At 39.5% G+C, this 27,914-nt stretch overlaps 1 protein-coding gene across 1 annotated transcript in view; it reads right to left on the minus strand.

Moving 5' to 3' along the window:
* Positions 1-27,914, minus strand: part of LOC107092816 (delphilin-like) — a 34,844-nt gene extending 6,930 nt beyond the window's left edge. Inside the window, exons 1-15 of the mRNA XM_015387474.1 lie at positions 27,539-27,914; positions 25,297-25,550; positions 24,880-25,212; positions 24,643-24,797; positions 10,567-10,842; positions 9,653-9,738; positions 9,426-9,495; positions 8,705-9,001; positions 7,703-7,854; positions 7,375-7,539; positions 6,268-6,371; positions 6,024-6,171; positions 5,264-5,592; positions 2,346-4,679; positions 417-504 (exon numbers count right to left, since the gene is read on the minus strand). Coding sequence (XP_015242960.1) covers positions 417-504; positions 2,346-4,679; positions 5,264-5,592; positions 6,024-6,171; positions 6,268-6,371; positions 7,375-7,539; positions 7,703-7,854; positions 8,705-9,001; positions 9,426-9,495; positions 9,653-9,738; positions 10,567-10,842; positions 24,643-24,797; positions 24,880-25,212; positions 25,297-25,550; positions 27,539-27,620 — 4,873 coding nt within the window. The 5' untranslated portion in view covers positions 27,621-27,914. The remainder of the gene's footprint in view (positions 1-416; positions 505-2,345; positions 4,680-5,263; positions 5,593-6,023; positions 6,172-6,267; positions 6,372-7,374; positions 7,540-7,702; positions 7,855-8,704; positions 9,002-9,425; positions 9,496-9,652; positions 9,739-10,566; positions 10,843-24,642; positions 24,798-24,879; positions 25,213-25,296; positions 25,551-27,538) is intronic.

Genomic DNA, 27,914 nt, shown 5'->3' on the forward strand with positions numbered 1-27,914 from the left:
GTACTTATTGACCAAATACTTATTTTTCACCTTAATTAAGAAATACTACCATGTGGTTTCCTGGATTTTTTATTTTTCTATTTTTTTTTTCGTCTCATAGTTAAAGTTTATCTATGATAAAAACCTCTCTCATTATTCTAAGTAGAAGAACTTGCACAATCACTGGCTGACTAAATACTTTTTGGCACCAGTGTATATGTATATATATGACAGGTGAAGTCTCTTATTTAGCAGGATAATTATACAGGGTATTAAAATGGGTATTTAAACAGAAGGGTATTATATGTATAGCTATTGGACTGGGTATCAAATATAAACAGGTTATTACACAGGGTAATAGTAATTGCACATTACATGTACATAATGTACCCACACTTACACATTAAGCACAATAAGATCATATTGCATGGACTCACATGAGCTCTTCTGTGTACCAAAGTGCAGCTCCAGGTCCAGATATTTCACCATGTCATGCAACTTTTCATAATCAGAAGTCTCTCCCAACTTCAAAAAGAAGATAAAGAAAAAAATCCCTGAATCCTTTAGTTTAATCCCCACACAAAAACAAAAATGGACTTGGAAACCGGATTGAGAAAAGGCCTGATATTTTATCCATTCTTAGTGCATTTTGAAAGGGTTCATACATCTTTGACTCCTATTGTTTTTCATGTTTTATCTACAAACTTTAGTGTATTTTAATGGGATTTTTTACACCACATTGAGCACATTTTAGATACATGTTTAAGTGTACCACCCTCCCTTCAATAGCCCTAAATAAAACTTTGTTAAAACAACTGCTTTCCAATGTGCATAAGCTTAAAGGGATATTGTGTAACCACTTCTTTTTTTACTGCCTGAAATCAATGACTACATTTACATACTATATGTGTTATTGTGATATTATTGGTGTATTATTACCCCCACTAATAATCAGATACGTTTTCATAAGCGAGGAACTTCGTATTACACAAAAGGCTGGTCACCAGTTAGGGAAGCACCGTAACAGTCTGCCATCTTGAAAGTAAAGAGCCTGGTGAGGGACAAAATAGTACTAACACGAATTAACAGCGCATTTCCCTTTTCTGGCAGATCAGTGTTATTGAGAAGCAGCGGGGAAATATCATTTTGAGATGCTAACACAACAACTGAAAGTCTGCACTACTACAGCACAATGCATTCCCATGTGCATGCAGCAGCAGCACAAAAAAAACGTTTCACCATCCCCAAGAAAATGAACTTAAAAGAGTACAGAACCCAAGACATTAAAAAAGACAATAAAAATTTCTCCTGGTGGAAAGACTAATGAAGGAGAAAGATTTTAAATTGCATGCTACAGTTTACATGTTTCTCCCTGAGAAGTAAGTGAACTGTACTGCCTAAATTAGAGCAAAGCTAAGTCTTTCTTTTCGGTTTAGTTGGAGATTGTTATTTTTACCATAGAAAGTATAACAGTAGACCCTGCAAAAAACAAAAAAACAAAAAAACATATCTTATTGGTACAGAATTGTAGGTTTACATGGGTTTAGTAGCTTTAGCCATGGTAAACACTGACTGTTTGCCACAGTAAATGCCAGAATGTAAGCATTCACTTCACTGACATGTCTGTGTTGTTGATTTTTGTCCTTTTCCTTTGCTTTACTCAAACATTTATTGGATGATATGGTTACATTTGCAACACGCTTTGACACATGGCAGGTACAGTCGCTGCAATACATGTTTAAGACGGTGACATGCAAGGGCAGAGGTTGGCAATTCTAGTACCTGAGGTCCGTTATCCAAAACTTTTAGATCCATCCTTGGTCCAACACATCTTAATTAAATGGCTGAGCCACCTCCTCAGTATGCAGCCAGTTCTTCCAGAGTCCTCTCAAGCATCTAATTACTTGATTCAGGTGTGTTGAACCAAAGGCACATCTAAAAGTGCAGGATACCACCCTCAGGAACTGGAATTGCCCACCCCTGTGCTAGGGTAAAGTGTTCATCTGAGTAAAATACCTCCATTATCCCACAATATCCCTTTAAGGTATTTTCTAAAAAATCAAACCTTCTACTGTGTAGATTAGTAAAACTAGTAACATAAAGCAGTAAAATATGTCTCCACAAAGCATTAACTATGGGAGGCAGATCTGTATTTTGGGAATAAAAACTGAAAACCCTTTTCCTTTACAATTGGGCAGAGCGTTATGGGCCATGATACATATAAGATCCCAATAAAATACTTTGAAATCAGTGCTTCTGATGTTACAAAATGTGGCCACGTTTAAGGGAAATTAAAACTTTTGCAAGCCTTTGAACAACTTGTTTGAACTTTTCTTTTTTTTTTTTAGAAACGTTTCTTAACTCACCTGTCCCCATATGGTTCCCTCTGAATTCTCAACCTGCTCCCAGCGCAGCCTCTTCACACTCATGTGGTGTGAGTCCATCCGAGACAGACTGGGTCTTGGCAGCGGTGGAGGGGAGCATGGGGGTGGAAGAGGTGGTGGAGGAGGTGGTCCCATATGCTCTGTGGGATCAGATAGGGAGTGAGGGAGGGACTGGGGCTGACTCTGGCTCTGAGATTGCTTGTGGTGAGTTTGGGCTTGATGCTGCTGTTGGGACTGCAGGAGGTGATGCGAGGGCTGAGACTGTGGACGGCCGGTTTGGGTGGCGGACTGGACATTATGCTGTGACTGATGGAGCTGGGGTAGGGGCTGGAAGGTGGAGCGGGTGGGTTGGTGAAGTTGGAGAGGTTGAAAAGTTGAGAGCAGTGGCTGTGGTCTATGTGGCTGCTGAGGAGGATGAATGACCTGAATGTGGTGTTGGTAGCTCTGGGGGGGAGGGGGCTGAGGGGTCATGTGGTGGATGTGGTGGATCTGAGGTGTACTGGAATGGTGGTGAGTCTGCTGGATGGAATGGGGTCTTTGAGGAGAAGGTTTAGTGGGCTGGGGTTGATGGATTTGTTGGATCTGCTGGTCTTTGTGTCTTCCTTGTAAGGACACATCTGTCTGATGATGGCCTTTGATACTCCTGCGACTCTGATGGGACTGGCTTTCACGTGTAAACTGGACTGGGAGGGAGGCAGGTTCCTGCTGAATTTCATTCAAAATTTCCGTGGAGGAGTGATGCGCCTTTGGTTGGAGCACTTGACCGGCTTGATGGAGGAGTTCTGTAGATGAGTGATGGGGCTTGTGTTCATAGACCTGATGGAGAAGCTCACTTGATGAATGATGGGCTTGGCCTCTGTGCATCTGGTGAGCCTGATGGAGAAGTTCGGTTGAGGAGTGGTGAGGCATCATTTGCTGCATTTGTTGAGATTGGTGTAACAGCTCAGCCGAGGAGTGATGGGCCTTGCCTTTGTGCATTTGGTGAAGCATTTCTGATGACGAGTAGTGAGCATGGGCCTGTTGCATTTGCTGAAGCATCTCAGTTGAGGAGTGGTGTGCCTGGGATTGGTGCAACTGATGGAGCATATCATTGGAGGAATGATGTGCTATACCTTGGTGGAGTATCTCTGTTGACGAATGATGAGGTTGGGGTCTCATGCCTTGATGACTTTGGTAAATTCCCTCTGCATACTGACCTTGCTGGCTAGGGCGGGCGGATTGGTGAGGGGAGGGCTGATGTGGTGGAGGCGCTGAACGAGACAACCGTCTGTGGTGTTGACTCTGGTGGGCCAGTTGCTGCTGCTGTACTTGTCGCATCATGTAAAGGGCATGGTTGGCATGTTGATGGGGGGTCTCTTGAGAGGGGAGCGGAGGCAATGACTGATGTAGTTGTTGGAGAGGAAGAGGTGAATGGGCTTTTTGTTGTGTTGGCTGAGCAGGCATAGACTGGTGACTTTGGTATATCTGCTGCATTTCTTCAAATGCTTGCCGCTCCTCATAAACTCGGCGCTCCTCAAAGGCCTTTTGCTCCTGGTAGGCTTGTAGCTCCTGTAGTGCCTTCTGTTCTTTGTAAGCTTGATGTTGTTCATGTACTTTTTGTTCCTGGTAAGACTGGTGCTGTTCATATGCTTGTCTGTCTTGGTAGGCTTTCTGCTCCTCATACATTTGCTGCTCCTCAAAAGCTTTTTGCTCCTCGTAAGCCTTCTGCTCTTCATAAGCTTGTCTCTCTTTTAAAATTTTCTCCTTAAAGGCCTGTTGTTCCTGATAAAGCTGTTGTTCCTCATAAGCCTTTTGCTCCTCATATGCTTGCCTCTCCTCGTAAGCTTGCTGTCTCTCCTGGTATGCTTTTAGCTCTTGTAAGGTGGCTCGGACCTGTAGATCTTCTCTTGTAGGGAGGACTTTATGCAAAGAGTGGCGTTTTGGTGGCAAATTACTACGTGGAGGTGGTGGTGGAGGGGGGCCAGATTTCCGTCGGATTGGCACATATGCCCTTGGCATGTGCTCAGGAGTGTAGGTAGTAGATTCCTGCTCTGGCTTGTGTTGAGGCTGACTTTGTGGAGGTGCTGGAGGAGGAGGGGGTGGGTCATTGAACTGAACAGGCGGAGGTGGAGGTGGTGTCATAGGGGGAGGAGGAATGTGATCAGAAGAAGAGGAATATGTGAGAGAGGATGCGTTCTCTTCACCGCTGCTGCTTTGGACGTCACTCGGACTGCTCAGCTCTGGAGCCACAAAGCCTCCATTTTCTTCCTCATCCACACCGAGCTCATCTTCATTATCTTCATCGTCTTCATCTGGGAATCCCATCTGCACAACATCCTGACATTAACACCAAGTACATACCATTAGACCTTTAAATTCAGAGTGAAACCTGTGGAAAACTTGAAACAAAAACAGAACTGGCAACTTTCTCTCACTATGTCTTAACATTGAATATAGTACATTTCTGATTAAGTAATGTAGTTTATAGTTCCAATAGATGTTCTCTAAAGTTACTAAACATTTGTACATATCAATTGAAGCATCTCCAGTAATCCGTGTAATTGTGCCCTCTATAATTATTCAAACTACCTTTTATAAAGGTAACAAGATTAAAGCATAAAGCCTGTTAACATGGTACCATGAAATTATGAAACCCTTTATGAAGAAATCATACCTACCTTTTAGTAGTTAAGTACTTTTTAATGTCAGATTCATTACTTTATTTAGTGGTAATTTTAGCCTTTCAAATTTTGCTTAATCTTTATATTTGTGGGTAAAGGCGGTATGCCCCAATTTTCATTTGGAGACAAATTAGACACGAGTTGAAACATATTACTGGTTAGTTAAGTATCTCATTTCATTAATCTACTATTAATTCATCACTGAAAAAGATGCCATTTTCTGTTTCTTGTGTTGAATACCTCTTCGTAGTCATTGTCAGGGTTCAGGAAGTCATCAACAATCGCAACCCTCTGTCCCAGCTGCTCGCTCAGAGCGTCCAGAAAGCGATCTGTGTCTTCTGAACGGGGAGGTTTGGAGAAGGTGTACCGCCGTTTGTTGCTGCGGTGAACAGGTGGGCTGGACGGGAAGTCTGTTTCCAGAGGTGAAGTAGGAGGGCTGTCCAGGCTTATGTAGGGATTAGACTCTCCACTGTTCTGGCTCGTCAAGCCTGGTTGGTAAAACTGGGATGAAGGTGGACTGGGAAGAGGATCTGGCCATGAAGAATGAGGGGAGGAGCCTTTTCGTCCCCCTGAGATAAATAATTATTATTGATATAGACACTGAGAGCTTATCATTAAAGGTATAGTGGAGGATTTTCACAAATATTTGAAAAGACCCGCCCTTTTTCCTCATGCATGCTCTGTTTGAAAGTTGCTGTTTGCATCACTCAAACAAGCTTACTTTCCACATGAAGATTTTCAATTCTTCCACTATGTCAGACTCACCACTGGTAAGTGAAAATGGGGATAAGCGCGTAGGACGGCCTTACATAAACATATCCCCAGAATGATCGACAGTTAAGAGGATCACTTAATTTGATGATCAACCCATAAAAAGAACATCCTCCACCATACCATAACTACATTGGCTTTATTGGATTCAAAAATTAGTTACTTTATTCATGTATGTAATTTACGCTATCTTTTCTTGGACCAAATTACAAATATACATTTTATTTACCTGTGTTAGCAATCGACATAGGAGACCCTGTGCGCGATAAAGGTTCCAGGTCCAGCAAACTCTCAGTAGCAGGAGGAGGGCGACCTTTTAAAGACTTGGACCTCTTGGCTGAGTACATATTTTCCAATTCAGCATACACAGCTGACAGCTTTTAACAAGAAAAATACACACAAACCGTTATAAGACCGTTTCAACAAATATTAAACAGTGTATATTCTTAATACAATTTGGCAGTGCTGCATACATTTGTTAGATTGTTGGGAGTCTCAGGAAGAGATGTTCCATCTCCTGACTGCCTTTCTCCTGGAGCCAACCTCATAGTCTCCAGTCCTTGCTCTGCACGGACACCTATGTTCATACAATAACTTTATACATACCGTGGTTTTAAAATATACTTTGGTAGATGTTGAACCATTTCAGCAAAACATCGTAGATGATAGAGTCTCTAATTGTTAGCCAAAACATTTATTAAACCATAAAAGATTCAAATATAACTGAAAACAATGGTAACTATGGAGCTAAATAAGCCACCACGATCATGTAAAAGATCAACATTAGATAATAAAACTCAGCATGCAGTCTTCTTAAGTCCACATTTGCCATCAGATTTGGTAATTTTGTTTGCCCTAAAATGTAGTTGGGCTGCCATAATTGGAATGTCCTGCTTAGCTGCATACATTTCACCATCTTAATGTGGTGTGGAGCTTCAATACCTCAATGATCTTTTTAAATGTCTTTGCCCCCCAGTAGAGCATAACTATTATTGCGTGGCCAGAAAGTTTGCTTATGCTGTGGCTGCAGAGGTGTCCTGAATGTCAGAAGAACTTGGATAAACCATGGAGATGTGGCTTTTAGCCAGAGTATCCCAAGCTGTAGGCCCCCTCTGAGGGTATTTCTGCCAAAACTCATTTTAATCATATCCTTAATCTCCTCTCCATTTCCTTCTAAGAGGAGGGAAATTATTTTAGACAGTAGAATCAGTAGTTATGCTATATCAAAACTGACATCCAGATTGACTCCCTTCTAAGAAGACTGAATGCTTTAAATAAATTAAAAAGGTGTTTCAACAAAATATGGTTTTAAGGGTGTGTACACCAACCAGGTCATTGTGCAATTCAAGTGTTTGTATCTGCTGCCCTTAAGAATTTAGCTTTGAAGTTAAAGTGTAGATTACATGAATAACATTAATGGTGATACAAGTTTTGAAACGACTTCTCATAATATCTTTGATGTCGCACATACCTGACATTTTGCACATTTTACATTTAAAGATTATGAGAGTGAGTCTGACACTGCTTGTGGTCTCAAGTGTTAGTTTTGTTCCTGATGCAGAGATATCAAATTTCAGTACCCATTCCCAAGTGTGTGCCAATGACCAGGTCATCAGAGCTACGTCCCCTAACACTACTCCTGTATGTGGTCCCTGTCACCCTCATGGAACTGCTACGGCGGTGGGGCTCAGGGGCAGCAGACTCAGGCTCCGGAGGAGGAGGGGGAGGAGGAGGAGGTGGTGGAACTGAAAAACACATACAGGTCATGCAGAGGAAGAGGAAACAACGTTTGCAGGATCACAGCAGTTCAGCATATCATTGATTTACCTCCAGATAACCAAGAGACTCTGAAAAAAGAGTCTATTTGAGCCAATATCCAGTGAAATATTACAATAAATGTGCACAAACCTGGTGCTTTATATCCAAGAAATCGAGAAATTTTGTTCTGGCAGTGTTCCTGTTCTTCATAGGTCAGCAGCTGGTAAACAAACTGCCAGATCACCTGTTTGGCTGGAGTATCAAGCACTGGGAACACATCCACAATCAGCGTGTCGACGTTCCTGTAACCAAGGAAATACAGGCAGGGTGACAGAGGTGTCCTGGCTGTCAAGCCAGAGGTCCAACACTGATTTGGAAAAAAAGTGTAGGTTAAACTCAGGGACTACCCTGCAGACATGTGATCTAAACCATACAGAACAAACATGAGTGGTATAAGATTTTTTAAACGTCTGCTTTAATCTGATTTAATCAATACATCCTAACTTTTGATTTGTGTAAAAATGTTAATAAAGTATGACAATACTTACCTGTCGCATACAATTTTAAATAATAAGGGATCTAAGAAGTTCAATTTTAGTACAATCTTTAAAAAAAAGTGAGACAACGAACAACATCAAAGTTGAAGTAAAAATCTATTTTACTATATTTACAACAAAATAAGAAGAAACTAGAACAATAAAATATCTTTCAAGATCTCTGGACCAAGTCTAAAAAGCCTGACTTTCCTTAATATGATGATTGTATAAATATCATCAAACAGAAATATAAAATCAAATAAAAACAAAAGTATTTATCAAATATATAATATAATAATATAACAAAAAATGAAAAATATAAATTATAAATAATATGAAAGGAAATACGAAAAAGGTTTGTTTTAATAAATGTTTTTGTCCAACAAATGTTTGTGTTTTTTTATTTCTGTTTTGTCTTTTTACTTATTTGTACCACAAGTTGCAGTTTTCTACACTCTGGGTCCACAGCTAAACCCCCTGAGCATCTCTTAACCTCTAACTCTAGCATTCATGACAACATCTATTTCAGTTTTATTATTTGATGTGGTGGATCACTTGACCCTATTTATCTAGTTACTTTCCACTCTTCCTCCTCCTCCTGATTCTTACAGCTCACCTGTGCTGAAAGAAGTTCTCCAAAGCCTTGCAGATGGTATACCTCTCCTGGATGGTAAGCAGATGTTCCAGCTGTTGTCCAAAGGTGCGCCCCTGAACCCTGATGCTGGGTGGCAGGATGTCAGCCACCCACTGCAGAGAGACGAGCACCGGAGAGCGTGCCCGGTCTGTGGAAACGCCGCCCCCGGCAAGGTCCTGCTCGGCCAGGGGAAAAGTAGGCGGGCCTTCCTCCACTACCAGGGTTGGCATGGCTCCACTTCCTTGGAGCATGGACACAACTTTTTCATGAGAAGAGGTCCTGCAATTCGAACAAAATGTACACAAAACAAAGTGCAATGCAGAAACATTAAAAAAACTGCTTTTGACTTGGATATGGAGAGAAAACAGAAAAAGAACACACTATTCACTGAAAAAGCAGCAGATCCTTTTATGCTTTATTCTTGAAATAGCTACTGAGTTGTGACATGCTCTGTACTCACAGAAGACAAACACTTCTACATTCTTTTATCCATGTCCTTTTCATCCCTTGTCTTTAAAGTTAAGCTATTTTTAGACAAAAATGGAAATATGCAGTGTGGTAGCTGTTGGACCCACAAACAGACACTCTAACAGCCAGACATGTTAAGATGTTTAACATAGTTTATCTTATGTGGCATAATTAGCTCAGTTTGAAGGAAAATATGTAAAAATATATATACGATCAACTTAATCAGGAAGCTAACCTCATGTCCAGTCCATTCAAGAAAAGGATCCGATCTCCTGGTTTTAAACCTGCCTTGTCTGCAGGGCTCCCTGCAGAGCAGCAAGAATAGAGCAGGGATAACATTTCACAATGATCACTGCTTAGCAGATGTGTAGCGTCATAAATATGTAACGAATTTCTGTTTACTGGTGTTGCAGTTAAAAAGAAAACCCAAAACAAACACAAAAAAAACATACAAAAACTTACCAGGGATGATTGAGTCAATCCACACTGGAGCATGGCCTCTGAGGGTGAAGCCAAAACTCATGTTGCCCTTACAGACTCTCACTGTCCTGCAGAGACAGATTTCAGGTTATATTAAAAAAACAGTGACTTCAAATGCAAAGACTGAAAAAGAAATGAATAAATAACAATATAATGATGATGTTTGGAATATGTCATTATAGACATAAAAAAGATGTTTCAATGGGTTGAGATTTTAATCAATGCACCTATTTGTATCCGCCTTTGGTAACAGTTAGCATTCTGACTCTCAGGGGAAATGCGAGGGGTTTAGAGTCAGCTGCTGCTTGGTGAAACTTAGGCCCAAAATTGTTTATCTACAACCATAGCTCTACCTACAGCAGAACAAGGTATCTATTTAGGTTTGCTCGGCTTCATTGGGTTTGTTTGTTGCACTCCATATATTAATTATCCTTTCATACACTGATTAACTGATACTTGCATCTTATATTTCTAATTAGTTTTGGTATATATTTGGCTATAGTCTGTATTTTTGCCATTTTAACATTGGCAGATTTTCACCAGAGTTTGGGAGGATGTACTTCCCCTGGTGGAGAAGTTTAAAAATCTTGGGGTCTGTTCTCTGTTCTCCCACCAGGAGGAGGCCCAGGGGCAGAAGAGGATGGATGGATGGATGGATGGATGGATGGATGGATGGATGGATGGATGGATGGATGGATGGATGGATGGATGGATGGATGGATGGATGGATGGATGGATGGATGGATGGATGGATGGATGGACAAGTATAGCTTGAGTTAGCTGGTCTGGCCTTGATTACAGCCTGATTAACTGTTGTAACTTTATTCCAGCTGAGTGTGCAAACATTCCTCCCTCACCGATTTCCCATAAGAACCAAATTGTTACTTGATACAGACCTGCAGTTGGTGGTGGTGCCACCAGAGTGGCCAGCTATGAGGGAGGTGGTCTTGCGCATGCCTCTGGCAGGTGGCACCACGCCTTCCTCTGCGTGGGTGCGTGGCACTGAGCTGGCCCTGGTGGAGACGAGCAGACGCTCGGGGTGGTCCTCGCTCCTGCTGCGGCGGAGGTGGCTACGGCTGGGGTCGCTGAAGCTGCGGCCCTTCAGTCTGCTCATCAAGCTCTGAGAGACAACCTCGTCGAAACGCTCCCGGTGCTTTTTGGGAATGAAGATCCTGGCCAACATTGCGGAAACACGTAATAAAAAAAAAAAAAATCAAACTGAGAACAAAAGCTTAAAATGATAACATGTCAACATTTCAACACAAATCCCTTCTAAAGTTTGAGTTATTGCTTCCAAATTTCTTCAGGTCTCCACCGGAAAACAAATAGTCCATTTGCTTTATAGAAGGACAGAAACAAGTTGAAGAAAACTAGTCCAATATTTAAATAAGAGTTATCATGCTTGCGTGCGATGAGCACAGCAGCTGTAGGTAAAAGTGTTCAGAATCAGTACAGCTCACTGCTACTAATCCAGAAAAGGAGGGAGCTGAGTGTAAGAACACCTCTGGGAGAAAGCACTCCACTCCGCAACGGATGGTATTTTTTTCTACTCTTATAATTCAACATATTGCTCCTTTTAAAGCAAAGAAAACTAATAACTGAAGCAATACCAGTGCATTTTAGCCTGTGATAATTGGTGTGTTGAACAATGCTTCTGTAAACCGGCTCATAGTGCATTTTCTGTGCAGCAGAAGTTAATTTATTCAAATAAGAAAGTTGCCTAGATTGGAAAAAGACAAGAGGGGTTTGCATCTGATTACTCCAATGCAGAACAAAATAGATATACTTTTCAAATCCCTTTTATGACATTTTACTTCCTGCAGGAGAATTCCTCATCTCCAATCAGTTAGGATAAAGAAAAGTTCCTTGCATAGAGAATGTGTTTTTTTCCCTTATCTTCAAGAGCATTAACAGCATATAAAAAAAGTAAAAGGCACAATTTTAATGAGTGGTCAAAAATCCTTAATTTCCATCTCAACTGCGTAATGGTGCTAGCTCACTCATCAATATATCTCTTGTTTTTGTGTCTTAGGAGTTTCTGCTGTGCAGAGGAGGGAGAGAAAGCCTTTGGTTTCACGGAGTGCATCATTTCCGAGATGCCACCATCATACATAGGACGACTTATCATTCAGGTTGAGCAGTGAAGTGAATTAAATGAATTAAATATCTTCTCTGTACAGATTGTGCCAATTCTAAGCCTGATCAGCTCTGACAAGTAACTATCATAACTGTCTAAATGTAAAAAATCTGGGGCCTCATTTATAAAGCATTGCATGGAATCCATATTGATTTTTAAAAACATGTGCATGCATAAAATTTAAGCAATTTGTACCACAGAGTTTGCATCCAAGGCGCCACCTCATGTTCGGCCCCCTGGACGCCCACATTCAACCATAATTGCTTTATGCAAAGCACCACTGATCAATATTATTTAATGATTACCAATGGCAATCAGACAGAGCAAAAAAAGCACAGTTTAACCGAGGCATTGGTAAGTAAAGTGGAACGTTAGATAAAGATATTTGGTAGTCACCGTAACAGGAAGTGACACCGACAGAGTCTGATTTATGGACTGGACATTATGGATAAATTCAGAGAATAATTTTGTTCCTCAAAGAGTGTTCAGACAAATAACCCCCTAACTCTACCCTAGTCAATATTTGCTGATTATGTTGGAAACTTGTAAGGAAATCTGCACTGGTAAAAGCTGTAATTAAAAAAATATGGGAAAGCAGTACCAATCTACATCACTGTGATAAGCAAAAACTGGTTGAAAAGACATTTAAAAGAGAACATGATTTACATAGAAACAATGTCTACATTTGGTTGAAAAGTGAAAGGTGAAAAGCAGTAGTTTTCAGATCATTGAAAAGACTTTGAAAACTGGGTTTGAATGGTCTTTTCAGTGTCTTTTATTGGACTTAAGTGGGACAAAATCAGACTGACCAGATACAGCCCAATTTTCAACAACTATTTCTGGACAAAATCAATATTACGATGGACCGACCAAAAGTGGCCTAAACACCACCATCTAAATGACGTCTGGTGTTTGCGGGGAAATTCACCTAAAAAGACTTTATTGGAGGAAAATAACAGAGGCAGATGAGTCAAAATTTGAAAGTAAATCCTTCCCAATTACAAACATTTAGGGATTTTTTTTACAAGACTGAGTCCTGGTCAAAATATGCTATCATGTTACATACTAAGTAAAGAAAAATGAATGCTGATTTTAAATCAAACAGTGCTTCAACAGTCTTAGCTAAAGGCTATGAACACATGAACCACAAATTCATCATTTTCATCTGTCATATTATATATCGAAATTATACATTGTCAAACCTTTCACACCACTCAAAACTGAGAGCCACTATGTATTTGAATCCAGTCAATTTCAGTGCTAAATATAACTTCCGACATAATGCTATAATTTTTTTCCAACCATAGACCATTCAAACTCAACTTGCACATCACATACACTTTCTAAAAGCACATACTCCTTTTCAAGTATTGCAACATATCCATAGAAAATACATAGTTTGGCAGCAATGCTAAAGTGTTTTTCTCTTTTCCAATCTGAGGACCCATTGCAACAAATGCAATCTTTAAAGGGAATCCTTAAATAACTGCTGATTCACAAGGGGGTATTTTGCTGGCTGACTGACACCTACCTTCTCCCTATAGCCTCACTCAACAGCAGAAATGCTTAAAATAATACATAAAGAAAACAGTTTGTAGGATGTACTCTACAGTATTTGCTGTTTTATAATCACAAGACTGTGTTCTCTGTTGCATTCAAGCAAAACCATGTAGATTGCAAACTACTGGGAGATTGCGTATAAGTAGGTGACAGTGATTAAATGCTTTGTGCATTCTTTCAGGAAACACAGTCAACATTTTCCTAACGGGATAGTCATCAGCCACACCATGCTGCAAAGTTATCTTCATGCCCTGTTTTTATGTAATATCAGGATGACGTCTTAATCTCAGTGACAGACGCAGATAACCACAGGCTGCAGAATCTAAAGGAGGCATGAGGACAGAAAGAGAGAGGGCACAGAACTAGAGCTCTTTCTAGGACGGGGTCATGTAGCTATTTGAAATGAATCTGTGCCGTCTGTAGTTTACAGTTTATGTAGGCCATATAACTTCCCTGAAAAACACTCACATCCCCGATGATTTTTTACTGGCCAGGGCTGGAAAGTGAAGGAGCCCACTGAACATTGTTCTATATTTTGTGCATCAAAATGGTAAGGGATGAAGTTGGATGGCTGGTTGGTAGCACTTTCTTAGGTTCTATGTTAAATCATTATCACATCTTATAAACTCTGGACTCATATTTCCCTATCAATACATTTCTATTATCTTTTTCAAGAAGCATAAAACTACATCCCAGAACATCTACAGTGCATACAGAGAGTGCACTTCTTCCACAGTTAGTCATGTTACAATTCAATTCCTGATGGTATTAAATTAACACACAATATGCTGTCATGTCAATGTCAAAAAGGATTTGGATGTTGTTGCTAATTTATTAAGAAAATAAATGTACCTTGTTTATCCAACTCTGGTAGGAATTCCAGCCTTAGGTCTTCTTGTAGAATATGCTAAAAGGTAGCTCACCTATCTGTGGATAGTTTTACCCATTCTTCTTTGCAGTAAATCTCAAGCTCCTTCAAGTTGAGTAGGAGATATGCGTGCAACAGCCATTTTCAGTTATTTCCAGACGTTTAAAAAAATCAGGTCTAAATGGCTTGGTATCTACAGGACATTCAGTGGTTTTAAAACAACTTCTTTAAGATCAATTGCTCTGGAGCAAGTTTTTATACAGGGTATCTTTGTACTTTGCTGCATTCATCTTTCCCTTTTACCCAGAGGTGCAAAACTCATCTTTGTATCTGGTCATGTCAGCATGAACATTCCTTAAAATTTGGTAAATTTCAGTTGTATAAATGAAACTTTTTAAATCATTATTCTATTTATTCTGCTCTGTTATAATAATGTTACCCTCACTTATTTAGCAGTTTTAGCCATCATAGGTTTTATGACATCATTATCTTTTTTTTCCCTTGAGCGCTGAATAATTCAGGCTAGATTCAACCCACGGGCCTTAAGTTAGAGACATATGCTCTAGCATGACTATTCTGCTGGTTCCTGCTACTGAAAAACGTCCCCATAACATGATGCCCCCACTACTATGCTTGACTGTAGGGATAGTGATGGCTTGGTGATAAACTGGTTGCCTTCAAACATGAGAGTTCAATTAGGTGCCTTTTTGCAAAACAGGAGATAAGCTCTCCCTTGTGCTTTCATGAAGGAGTGGCTTTCATCTGGCTGCTCTTTCACACAGGCCTGATTGGTGGATTGCTGCAGAGATAGTTAAGGTAAGTTATCCTCTGATCACAGAAGATAGCTCTGACAGAGTTACAATGGGGTTCTTTGTCACCTCCCTCACTAAGGTTCTTCTTCCCTGATGGCTCAGTTTAAATGGATGGCTCGATCAAGGAATTGTCCTGCTAGTTCCAAGCTACCTCCATTTACCAATTATGGAGGCCACTAGGCTTATTGGAAACCTTTAAAGCACTAGAAATGTTTCTGTATCCCTCTGCAGATCTGTGCTTCAGGCTAATCCTGTGTCTGAGGTCCACAGACCATTTCTTTGACTCCATGCTTATTGTTTACTTTCTGTTATCCGCTGTCAACCATATATAGAAAAAAAGTGTTCCTTTACCTAAAGGTGGACTCCATGCTGTAGAAACCTCTTAAGGACAATCTGTGGAAAACTATGCAATTTTGAACGTGCTGGTTAAGGCTGTGAATACTTTCATAAATGTGATGTTTAAACTCTACTCTATGATGTGAATATACAGAAACTATCGCCCCTACAGCTATAGTCACAGCTGGTGAAGATAAGCTAAAAACATGAAGAAAAGAACCTGTCGTGAAAATGTACGTTTATGTTAATAACCTGTTAAGTGACCTGCAGAAACAGAACACAGGTTATAACCTCCTCTAAACAATGTAGGAAGATATAAGTGATGGTCTAGGATAGACCATCTATTTGCTTCCATGTTGTCTATACTCCAACATTACAAAATGTTAAATGATAAGAAAAAATACTGTTGTACTTTCAAAAAGGGTGTGCAGGATATTTTAGAAGCAGAGGTGCTAAGAATCTGATTATACCAAATTGTAGAATTTTACTTACAGGAGTTGATTTGCTCTAAAAAAGATCAATTTAAACTTTTGTGCTTTCTTTCACTAAAGTTGGATGTAGGCCTCAGGATGCCCTAAATTATAAGGAGGCCGAGAGGAGTCTATAATTGGGTCTGAGGGAGGGGTGGATCAAGGACAATGCACAGAGGGATGAATGACAAATGCAATCAGCTGGGAAACTCATTGCAAAAATAATTATTAGCAGACCCACTTCTGATCAGCCAGTTTGACAGATGAGCCAAGCATGAGTTTGCAAACCCAAGGCACATTATAAGCCACAGAGCAGTAAATTCTAAGCCGGAGGATAATAGGACTGTCAAAACCATTTCACAACAGAGTTTTCTTCTAGAATGGCATTGTTTTTTGTTTTTTGCAGATTTAGAAATATTAAATATTATCAGATATGAGCGATACTTCAAATTTAGCATCACACTATGCCTTAATAAATGCAGTTGCATGTCAGCAAACCATAAAAAGCACAACATGCTTAAATTAAAGTAAAACCATCGTACCTAAAGTGTCTAGAAAGGCTCCTATCTCTTCCCATGGCTCCTTGGGGCTTTGAGGAAGTGCCTTAGTTTAGTTGAGCAATTCAAATGCCTCTTCTTTATCCCAATGATTCTCCATGCGGTTGGTACAACTCTCCCAGACAAAGGAGGAGGAGGAAGTTGTTCTGGATCTAAGAGCATTCACTGCAGATTTGGAAACCAGCCCAATGAAGAAAGAGAGAAGATGTGACTCAGGGAGGGAGAAAACCTGAAGAGTGGCTGTAGTTTACATCCTTCCACACTATTGAAAATTCTTCATGTGGCATCTTCAACTGTTGTCCACCTTCACGTTTGGGGCGGTGCTCTTTAGGTTGTCCCATTTCTAAGTGCCCTTATGGAAAGGTAAGAGTTGGAACCGACACAGGCCGATTCTCTCACCGACAGCTGAAAGATAATCCTCCTCATTAGGTTGTTCATCATTTCTGCTGTCAGAGGTAGTAAGTGACAAATCTTCCAGCCCCTCAGAGGAGGAAGGAAAGAGTGAGTTGAACAGAAGTGGGGAGGGAGAGACGGAAGAAGTGGAAAAGAGAAAGGAGTCCCTGTGGAATTTCATAGGCAGGTCAGCACAATGACTGGATCCATGCAGGAAACAGAAACACTCATAAGCAGACATACAGCAGCTTTAGCTTTCTCTCCTTCTGCAAATTTCTTGGTCACATTTTCTACTGTGTGCATCCATTTCTTGAATCATATTGTCAGAAGAGGCAAGCAAACATTTGCTGTAGCTGTATACTTAATCCAAGTGCACAAAAAGGAAGGTTTAATCCTTCACATGCAAAATGTTTACAAATTAAAATTAAATTAAAATCTATTTTCCCAGGCAGATGATTTCCTAGAGATTAATCTTCCTGGGAAAACAGAAAATAGAAAATGAAGGACTGAATTGTTGTTACTTACTTTCTAACAAAGTATATTTCTCTGATTATGCCAAGTTCTCTTCTGACTGGACGATAAGCTCTTAAAATGTCTCCTTATCTGAAATCTCCCACTATTAAAAAAAAAGAGCTACACAGAACCAGTAAATCCATCAACATGCTTTTCCTGACCATGTAAAATTCAGGTCTAAACTCTCTTTCTAGTGATTCAGTTTTATTAAACAATTAACCTTTTTTTGCACTAGATATGTTTCTACTTTGTCTAATTTTGTGTCTGGAGCATTTGCTTTATCACTTTCCATGTATCGACACTCTACCAGCTGTCCCTACATGACTTTCTGGTTTACAAACAAAGTTGGATAAAGAGAATGTCAGGCAAATTATATATAATTTATTAAATGGCCACACCGAAATCACAAAAAACTAATTTGAAAGCATCAATTAACCCATTAGAGGGTCAGGCCTGCCATACATAATATTAGTAATTACAGGTTACAATAAATATGGAGGCACCACATAAGTTCCACCAACGTTCCAGAGGTTAGTTTTCCTCTACAACGGATTCATTTCAAATGAAAGAAACACCAATAATCTCTCTTGTAATAATGTTATTTTTTTTTTTAAGTCTAGGCTTTTTATCAATTCTCAGCTTGAGGAAGTGTGATGTTGTGCTGCGATCTTAAATACTAAATACTACTAAAGCTAATAAAGCTTAAGCTTAAAGCTAATTCCTTTATTTACTTTAGTCTTCCAGCACTGGAAACATCAGTGTGAAAACTAAAACCTGCTATTTTAGCAGATGTTTTAGATTAAAGTCAATATTTTTAATAAAGACCTTGATTTTTTTTTTCTTTAAAAATCTTTAACTAGAAAATATATTATTTAAGCATTTTTAAGTGGACATGAAACACCTGTTCCTTATTTTAGACAAAGTGGCTCTAATAACGTTAAAATGTTTGGAATGAAAGTAGTTAGATGATGCAAAACAGGTCCAGAATTCAAATGTGTAGTGAGTTACCATTATCCTGAATGTGTTTTCTCCCTTTAAAGATTTATATTTAGATGGTTGATCTTTATTTTCTTATTCATAAACTGTCACTTTTAGCTGTAGCACAAGTCTGTAGAGCAGTAAATGCTTGTATCCTGGTTTGCTTGTGTGTGTTTTTTTTTTACTTAATTAAAATCATTAATAAGTAGACATAGTGTCATTGGCAAATAAAATCAGTTCTTTGTTTTTTTAATTATCAGTTTCAGTGTTGCTGAGATTGTCACTCAGAAGTTTTTTTTTATTATGTTTAGTAAATCATCATCTGAGGAACATAGGAAAGTATCTTTGTTTCTGTAACTTTTTTTAAGTAGATTGTTTTGTTTCAGGAAATAAAAATCTGTATTGCTAAGTTTTGATAGATAATATAAATGAATGATTTATAAATACTGATAGAATAAACAATATCGACACTACATCACCATGACAGACTAATTTACTTCAATTAAATTCATCACAGCATACTAAAGCTAGTTTAAAAACAGCCTATGGTATTTCTGACTTGCCTCTATTGCCACTGAACATAATGGAGACGTATGAGTCCGAGGACCTTTGAGCTCAGCCAAAATGTAAGAATTGACAACCATGAGTGACTCAAAAATCTAAAAGAGAATTTATCAAATAAGTAGGCTGCTTAAAAATAGAAAACATCCTGCGGCAGACAGAGCACAGTGTGGCCCAGCTGATCAGGCCTTCATGACACGAGATAATAAAAAGTAAAACTTTATAAAAGCCTTTAAAAAACACCTCATGTATTTCAATAAGAGACCTCCTGCAGGGTTGGGTTGAAGAGCTTTTACAGCTGTGTGCAGAGCGTGCCACTAAAGACTGTCACAGGAAGTGAGTGTTATTAAGGGGAAGATGGTGACACACTGGGATGCACAAATACGAGATGGAGACAGCATGAAAATGAGAGCGGTTTGGTCACAGAAACAGACAAATAAATGAATAAAGGTGAGCCCTAGTTGGTGATAAGGTTCCCCAGTCATCATTCTATGCTGAAGTTGGCTCGTTTGATCGATTATTGAAGGTTTTAAATTTGTAGATTTAATCAAACATGACGATTAAGTCAAGCAATCTAGCTGGTGTGTAAAGCTGTTTTTATATACAGGAGAGCCATAACAAAGTTTAGTATTACTTCCGTTTTATTTTTAAAGTAACAGAACAGTAACAGTAGTTTAGGATATTAGCAGTGGCATTTTTAAGAGATTTTCATCAAAATAGCTATTTAATAAAAATCTGAAAGATGAATCTGTGTGCACTGTGTAATTTTTCCATTTACTACCATCCTGGCTCAAAGCAAATGTGTTGTGTTTTTTTCCCTAAACAAACCTTTATAACACAGTTATTGCCTCCATTGACTAAGCATCCTTTTTTGTAATCACTGATAGTACTCTAATTTCAATTATTTCTGTATTTAATCTGTCTTTTTGCTGAACAAATTCATTATAAAAGCTATTGCTACCTTTAGCTATAACACTATTGTTGCTCTTCACCAGCAGCATTTTGTTTCACACATTAGTCAAGTCGTTGCAGTGAGATAGCAAATCATATATGCTTTTATAATATGCAACAACATTTCCACATGCAATCTGCACAAAACCATGTATCTGGCTCTGTATTGCAGTCCTCATGTAGTGTTTTAAGGAAAAGAGAGGATTTGTGCAATCCTTAACTATATTATCTGCATTAGATTTTGTTGATCTGTATTTCCCAGATTAGAGGATTACTAATTGTTTTTGCTCTCTCTGCCCCCATAGACTGGCCTGCTGTGGCTGCTGTCTTTGCTGTGTATCGAATCACCTCCTCATTGTCATTGCCACTGAAGGGCTTTGGGTTTTTTTGTTGTCTACTGATTTCAACTGATGGGTGCTAATCAGTAGCGTTTGCTCATTGAAAACTGGGGAGGCTAAAGCTCCCCTGCAAATTTTGTAAAATTTTTGTAAAATTTGCATTGTGCTAAAATACACTTAATTTCATGAGTATATTGTAATAAGCTGTTGTGGATGCTCTTGAATATGATCTCCCCTCTGCTCTAGAGCAGCAGGATGCAGCCTGTCAGTCCCTATGCACAATCTGTAAATCCCCGTCCATGCATTGAAGCAAGCAGAGAGAAAGTAGGGCCCTGATTGGATAACGCAAAAAAAAAAAAAAAAAAAAAAACATCCAGTGAGGCTAAGCTTCATATTGTGTATATGAAGCAGGGGTGGGTCGTGAAGCTGGCTGGTAGATGCTGATTGGCAGAACACGGTAAAAGATTATTGACCGACAGCGACCAGACAAAAGAGAGGTTTTCCTCATGAGTCGAGAGAGCACAACGCGATCATTCAGTAAGAACAGAACTATTTGATTGATTGATTGATTGATTGATTGATTGATTGATTGATTGATTGATTGATTGATTGATTGATTGAATGATTGATTGACTTAAATGATCTCACAGTGGAGAAATGTACTCGTTACATTAGCTCAAATAGTCAAAAGGAGAAGAATGTGCCAAAGGAAGAAAAAGGTGCAGGAGATTTATACAGTATATACAGCGTGTCCACATATGACAGCTTTTTTTTTTCACCTGTTGTAATACATTTTTAGTCACTTCCTGTGACAAAAAATGTAAATAAGTTTTATTGCCCTGTTTTCATCTTGTTAATGTTTTATCCATTTGTTTCTTTACCATTATAGGGAAGCAACTTGTGAGGTAGCTTGTTGTTAGGTCAGCCATGATGGTAGTTACAGAATATGTTACGTATGGATATAATTAACACCCCTGAGGCTTCCCTGTTTCAGAGTACAGTGCTAATACTAAGCATGGTTACTTTGGGTTTTTCGCTATGAGTAACAAGTTATTCCTCTCTACTGTCACCTTATTTTTGTACAGGATGAAATATCATTGGATGGAAGAAAATGAATGGACTGAAATACTAGAAGATGGGACTAATCACCATTTTAGGGGATTCCTCTCTATCAGGCTATGTGCAAAGTTCCTCTATTGACTTTTATAAAAGTGAATAGTGTTAGTATAATAAAATAAAAACACCATCCCAAGAGCCGACCTAAAGCAGCAGTTTGTTTTTATTTTAAAAAGCATACCTGGAATATCCCTTTAAATCTGTAATTAGTCCTACAAAACAGATTTTTTTTATGGTCAGAATTTCCTGGAGTCCCCTTAAGAAGTATAAGATGCGGAGGAAACCATTTACACCAAAACAACACCCCGAGGCTGGGCTTGTGGGCAACCTGGAAGCTCAATTCCCTGCAATACGGCAGATTACAGTAAGATTATCCTTAATTTATAATAGATAAGTTTTACCATGTGGAGCAGTTAGTGAAATCCTAAAAACCTGCATACCATGTTAGGAATTGGGACAACTGGCACAAACAAATGGATCACAAAGGGAGAACAGATGAGAAGATTGCTCATTATGGCCTGCACATCTTCACAAAACAAACCAACACACAATTTTAGCAGAGCTAAGGTATCTGAATATAGCAATAAATTCTCTACAGAGGGACTGGGGCTCTTATTGGGATGAGTTTCTATATTTTCTGCCTTCACGGCTGAAAGAAAATAGCACCACTTATGCATAATTAAATCCTGTGCAAAACAAAGAAAGCAAAGCATATTCACAGCCAGCTTTACGAGGAAAAGGGCGGTCAGTAAACATACATCAGAAACTGATATAGATCAGCTATGATGTCCTTTAGGTCAAGATAGAACAGATTAAAAGCCGTAAAAGTATTATTTTTATTAACAAGCAATAAACCACTACATGACATGAAAAACCTTGACAGCAAACTTCCCGACAGGTTACATTTCACTGGTTGAAAAACTGAAACCAAGCCAAGCTGTTTTCCAGCACTCACCTGAGGCAGCAGTTCATAATTCCTCCCAGCAGCAAACTTCAAAGCTACAATGTCTGCATGTGTGTGAGAAGCATCTGCATGATTCACTGCGTTCATACGTTTGCACATCTCAAGCACCAGCAGCAAACTGGCTGCAGCAGCTATGAGTTGTGTGCTGAAGAGGGAATTTGATCATCCAGTGATGAGATCCTTACGGCACAAAAATAAAAAAATAATAATAATAATAACAGACTGAGCTTTTCACAGAGAGAGAATCTCAGCTGACAGGGAGGAAGAGGAAACAAAGAAATCAACTGAGAGAAAGTCAAAGTGAGAGCAAATGAGACAGTCAGGCGAAGTGACACACATAAAACTGCAAACATGAGCAGCGGTGTTGTGCTTAGGGACTTGCTTTTCCAATCACTGCTGAGCAAGAAGAAATGCAAGCAGAAGGTTTATAATCAGGATGTACAGTTCCTGAAAGGTGAGAACAGATGGGTGACATTTAGGCACATAGGGATAAAGCTGAGTGGTGGATATGTGGGAAAACTCATTCATTGGAGAGCCTGACACTGCAGTCAAATCATGAAGGAGTGGGGTGGGTCTAAATTATTTATTTCATTGTGGATTTAAGCAATTTTTGCTCCCTCACTGAGCTCCACTGTCATGTAAGGCTATACTACTATGGAAAGCACTCTGCTTCAAAGTCCAGGCATATAAAACACGGAACATACCTCAGTTAGATTTGTTGAAAATGTTTGGCTCATCTTTTTCCCTTCAGAACCAGTTGATCATGTATTTAGTAAAAAAAAAAAAACAATGTATTGGAAGGAAAGGAATTTGCTGTTATGGAAACCTGGAAGTTATGCTTCAATATTTACAAGCAAAAGGTTTGGCTGAAAACCTTATATACATTTATTTATACACACAGATATATATATATATATATATATATATATAGAGAGAGAGAGAGAGAGAGAGAGAGAGAGAGAGAGAGAGAGAGAGAGAGTTGTTTCTTCTGCTCCAAACATACAATCTCACACACACCTACTGCCTCAATCCCAGAGGCGTAGCCAGAAAATTTTTATAAGGGTGGCCAGGCAATAACCAACGTACACTGAGGGGTGGCTGTACGTGGATAGGCTACAGAAACTTAGGGTCAAGCCAAAGGTAAGACAAACTATACTTTCCTACAGTCTTTGCTAACGAATAGAATAAAATCCTTTCAGGTTTGAGTTCTGGAGCAAATGTCTTTTCCATTGTCATTATTTACCTACTTTTATCAATAATCATTCTGCATAAAATTGGTATTTATAAGTCATAATACCTACATAAATTGATTATTTAATACATTCTTATTAAAATAGTTATTTATCTTTGATTTCACTGAAGACTCCTAGATGACTTGCAAAGACACATCGTTTTACCTTTAGCCCATATAACACAAAATCTAGTTCTAAAAAGAGCATGAATTCTGTACTTATCATCTGTAACATTAGTATATAGATGCGTATAATTAACCACAGTGTTTTTGTTGTCAAGAAATTATGAGTACATGAAAAAATAGTGAGTCATATATGAAAAATTTTAATGAATATTTCACTTGAGAGTATTACTGCTGCCACCATCTGTATTAGAGGGGGCTAAAAATGGTAGGGGTGGCCAATGATTAGCTAAGGGTGGCTATGGCCACCCCTGGGTCCCCAGCTAGCTCTGCCCCTGCTCAATCCAGCCAATTCTGCCTATTCTATAAATACAAAGATACACAGAGGGGATTAGAAGTTTACATTAATTCATCTTGTGATTTCATAATGTGAAACCTTCTTTAACTCTAACCAGATTGAGATTATATATATAGATATGTATTTATTAGCGGTTTATTCACTCAAACCATTTTTTTACTTTTATCATAGACAGTTCCATATAAACCACATCCTTCAAGTAGCCATCAGATGAATCCAAAATTCTGGCTGGATTGTTGACTCTTGTGTTCAATATTCTAGCAGCAGTAATAATGGCAGTGAAACAAACCCTTAGCATGATGCTACCCCTAATGTGCTTGATAGTTGGCGGAGTGCTCATAGGTTCGAAGCCTCACCTTTGCACCTCCATACATCCCCCTTTACTGTGCCTAAGAAACACAATATTGGTTCTCTTTTCAAGTCAGATACCAACCTGAGTGTCATGAAAGTGCTGAGATGTAATGAAAGAATCACCCATTAAAATCCTTTCAAAGATGTATTGATTTCACTTCTCTCTTTCAGCAGAATAGGTCATATTTATGATTAGCTTGGTTTTGTTGGGTGTGTGAGCTAAGAATTTACAAACCAGGAATTGAATGAGAAACGTGAAACTTAGAATAGCGCCTCTAACCAGATAATTCTGCTTTTGGGAATGCATTGTGGTGCCCCTTTTAAAAATCCGCCACAGTTGGCAGTAAAGTGTTACCTGACACTGTCGATCAGCTGCTGATGGTTCTCTGTAATTAAAATGTCGGGCAAGGCTTCAGCCAGACTCTCCACATCCCTGTCTGCAGCATACTGCTTTAGCACCTCAAACAGGTGCTCCTTCACATCGGGCTCCTCTCCAAGAACCTCCTCCACCTGATTTGATAAAGAAGATGTCAAAATCATACATGATCTGAAAACAGGGTAATTTGAACAAAAGAAGTAGCTTCACATTCACCTTCTTATTGAACTCCATGGCCTTGTGAGCACGACTCTCCCTGATGCTGTCTCCGCTCTGGGACAGAACCCTCATGCTGCTGCTTAGTCGTTTGGGTCGGCGGGCCATGCTGAGTACGCCCAGTCGGAGTGGTCGGCCTTGCGCTGCCTTGATCATGGCTGCTGCTGTTTCGTGATGCTTCACCGGGATTCCATTTACCTCCATGACATAGTCGTTTACTTTGAGGCCACTGCGTGCTGCAGGACCTCCAGGCATGGATTCCTCCACCATCAGAGGGCTATCCCCCACAATGGTGAAGCCAAAACGGCCATCTGGGCCTGGGGTGATGTCAATCTTAAAAACAGTCATAAATAATTGCTCATTTATTAGAGATTCTACAAAGTAGAAAAAAAAGGAAATATTTCAGTGTCAGCTGACCTGTTCGATCCGAGACACGACTCCAATACTGGGTGGTACAGTCTTCAGGGTCTGAGCCAAAGCAACCAGGGCTGGTGTGCTGAGGTTGGTGACGTCCTGACCTTCAATGTCCACCACCTGGTCACCTGGCTGCAAGCCGGCAAGGTAGGCACTACTGCCTTCCACGACGGACAGGATGTAACTGGGTCCAGTGCCTCCAAGCCTGAAGCCAAAAGCCTCTGGCCAGTTCTGGTTGGTGGCAGGGAGACCGAGATCTAACAGACAGAAAAGTTGGAGAGACTCAAACCTATACCCTTCCATTTTTTATTTTCAAAAATTACATTTTTATTTCTTAGCTCTATCTTTTTATTAAGTTTTCACCTTTTACTTACCTTTTTAAGTTTTTTTAATTAACTTTGTTTGGTCCAATTTAATAGATAAAAAGTCACACAAAAGGCAACATTAGATTACTAGTGGTAATCTATGAAGCACCCACACTCAACCTTGAGACACACACAGTGATGGCAGCATTATGAGCTGATGAGTTCTCTCGGAAAAATGGTCTAAGGGATTTGGATTTGAAGATGTCAAAAATAAGGAACAATCCTAGGAAGAAGAAAAAAAATTTCTTTGGAGGGCTTCAAAAAACTTGAAACTCAGCAGGAGGCCCACCTTTGAGTAGAAAAATGCCCTAAACCTACAGATCTGGCTGTAGGTTTAGGGCATTATTAAAATTTCAAACCAAAATTTCATTTAGAATCAGTGTCAAGAAAAGAAGAAATGCTATTAAAAAATCTTCTACAGCCGATCTGAATGGGTTTGAGGTAAATTACACAAAAGATCATCACAGTCAAGGTATCCAGATTTGGAAAGCTGATAGAGCCATACTCCACAAGATTTGCAACTGTAATAACAGCATAATGAGGTTCTATTGAATACTAAGAGTCTCATTATGGGGGAGTAGTTGGGGTATGTGTTGTGGTGCACTTTTATTTATAAATGAAAATCAAAAACCAATAAACATTTTTCTTCCACTTTTGAAACTTTTCAGGTTCTATTACATGCATACCAACAGAGTACCCATACATTAGTGGTTATGGCTTAATGAAAGGGGTAGAAAATACTTAAGCATGGCTCTGCTGTCCAAGACACAATATGATAACAAAGGGGAAGTATCAGATTCCATAGGTAGTGTTGCAATACAATAGCAAAAAAGCCCTGCTAAATAAAGTCAAAGAGAGCCAGGTGGGTGCAGAGCAGGTAGACAGGTCTGTGTACTGGAGCAACACAAAAAATTTTTAAATAAAAAAAAAAAAGCCCTGCTAAATAAAGTCAAAGAGAGCCAAGAGGGTGCAGAGCAGGTAGACAGGTCTGTTTACTGGAGCAACACAAAAAATGTTTAAATTTTTTAAGTCCAACAAATCACAGCAAGAGGAAAAGTTTAAAAGAGAAGCAGGTTATCTGTGAGTGTTATCTGGACCATATGTTGAACCGCTGGCCTTCCTCTGGTCACTGGCCTCATTCTGGTGCTGCATAGAGTGTCCCAGTAGACACACTTGACTTCATCTGTACCTGAAATTAATCTCCATACATTAAATATATTTGGTGTACCACAGAGAGAGGTCAGTGGTAAAGGACTAGATCTAGCACAAAAAGTATAAAACAACCTCTTGTTCCAACATGTCTGGTCTTTTGTTCTATTGTGGTGGATGCGTTTTCATTAATCTTTCCAAATGTGCTTGAATGCTTAAGTAGAAGATGTTAGACAACTTGAACGCATACCAAGACAGTGGTATTGAATAAGTGAAAACTGCACTTAGTTGTTTTATTCCTTATCAAAGTTTTAGTGAGCCAGACATGAAAATTGTCGCAAAAGAGAGGATTTAGTTTTTGAAAGTCAAGTAAAATGACTTTGAAATGATGTCATATCTGCTGAAGGGTAAACCAGATCTCAGTGGTACTTCGGGCTTCAGACGGCCTATATCAATCATAAATCAAAGAATTAGTGAAGAAGCTGCTGTCAGCTCATTGAAAAGAATCAAAAAAGAAATATTGATCTAAAATAGATAAAGATATGGTTGGATCATCTGTTTGTCTTCCCGGAACACTGAGCAGTGCTGTCAGACTTGTCTGTTTTCTCATCCCTGCGTCCCAGATAGTGTGCTCCACTGAAGCTTTTCTTTATCTTTCCTCATGCAAACCAAGCCCCTCAGGAACATCATCATATGGAAAGAAAAGATCAATTCAGAGAAATAGGACTTACAGAAATCTTTGGCGGCACTCCGGGTCCCAGACTTGCTCTGGCGCAGGGAGAAGCGGCCCTTTCTGCTGAGGAAGCGCCTCATCCTCGCCCGGCTTGCGGCAGGGCACGTTCCAGCCAGCCTTTCCTCACCCCCAGACAGGGGGTCGCTGCAGCCAAAGAGTGCCCCTTGGACACCCTCTTGCTGCTCCTCCACCAGACCTAACTCACCTCTTCCCTGACCCTCTACCTACCTACACCTATACAAGCCCCCAGAAGGTCACATTTGTGAATTTTTAGGGCCAGTTCTTCCCTGTGCTCTCAATCAGAAAAGCAGCTGTAAGAAGCTGAAGAGCAAAGAGCCTCTGAGTGTCAGCCTCACCATCCTTGGTGAAGCTGT

This window comes from Cyprinodon variegatus, unplaced genomic scaffold (genome assembly GCF_000732505.1).
Source record: "Cyprinodon variegatus isolate N-32 unplaced genomic scaffold, C_variegatus-1.0 Scaffold396, whole genome shotgun sequence".
Taxonomy (NCBI): domain Eukaryota; kingdom Metazoa; phylum Chordata; class Actinopteri; order Cyprinodontiformes; family Cyprinodontidae; genus Cyprinodon; species Cyprinodon variegatus.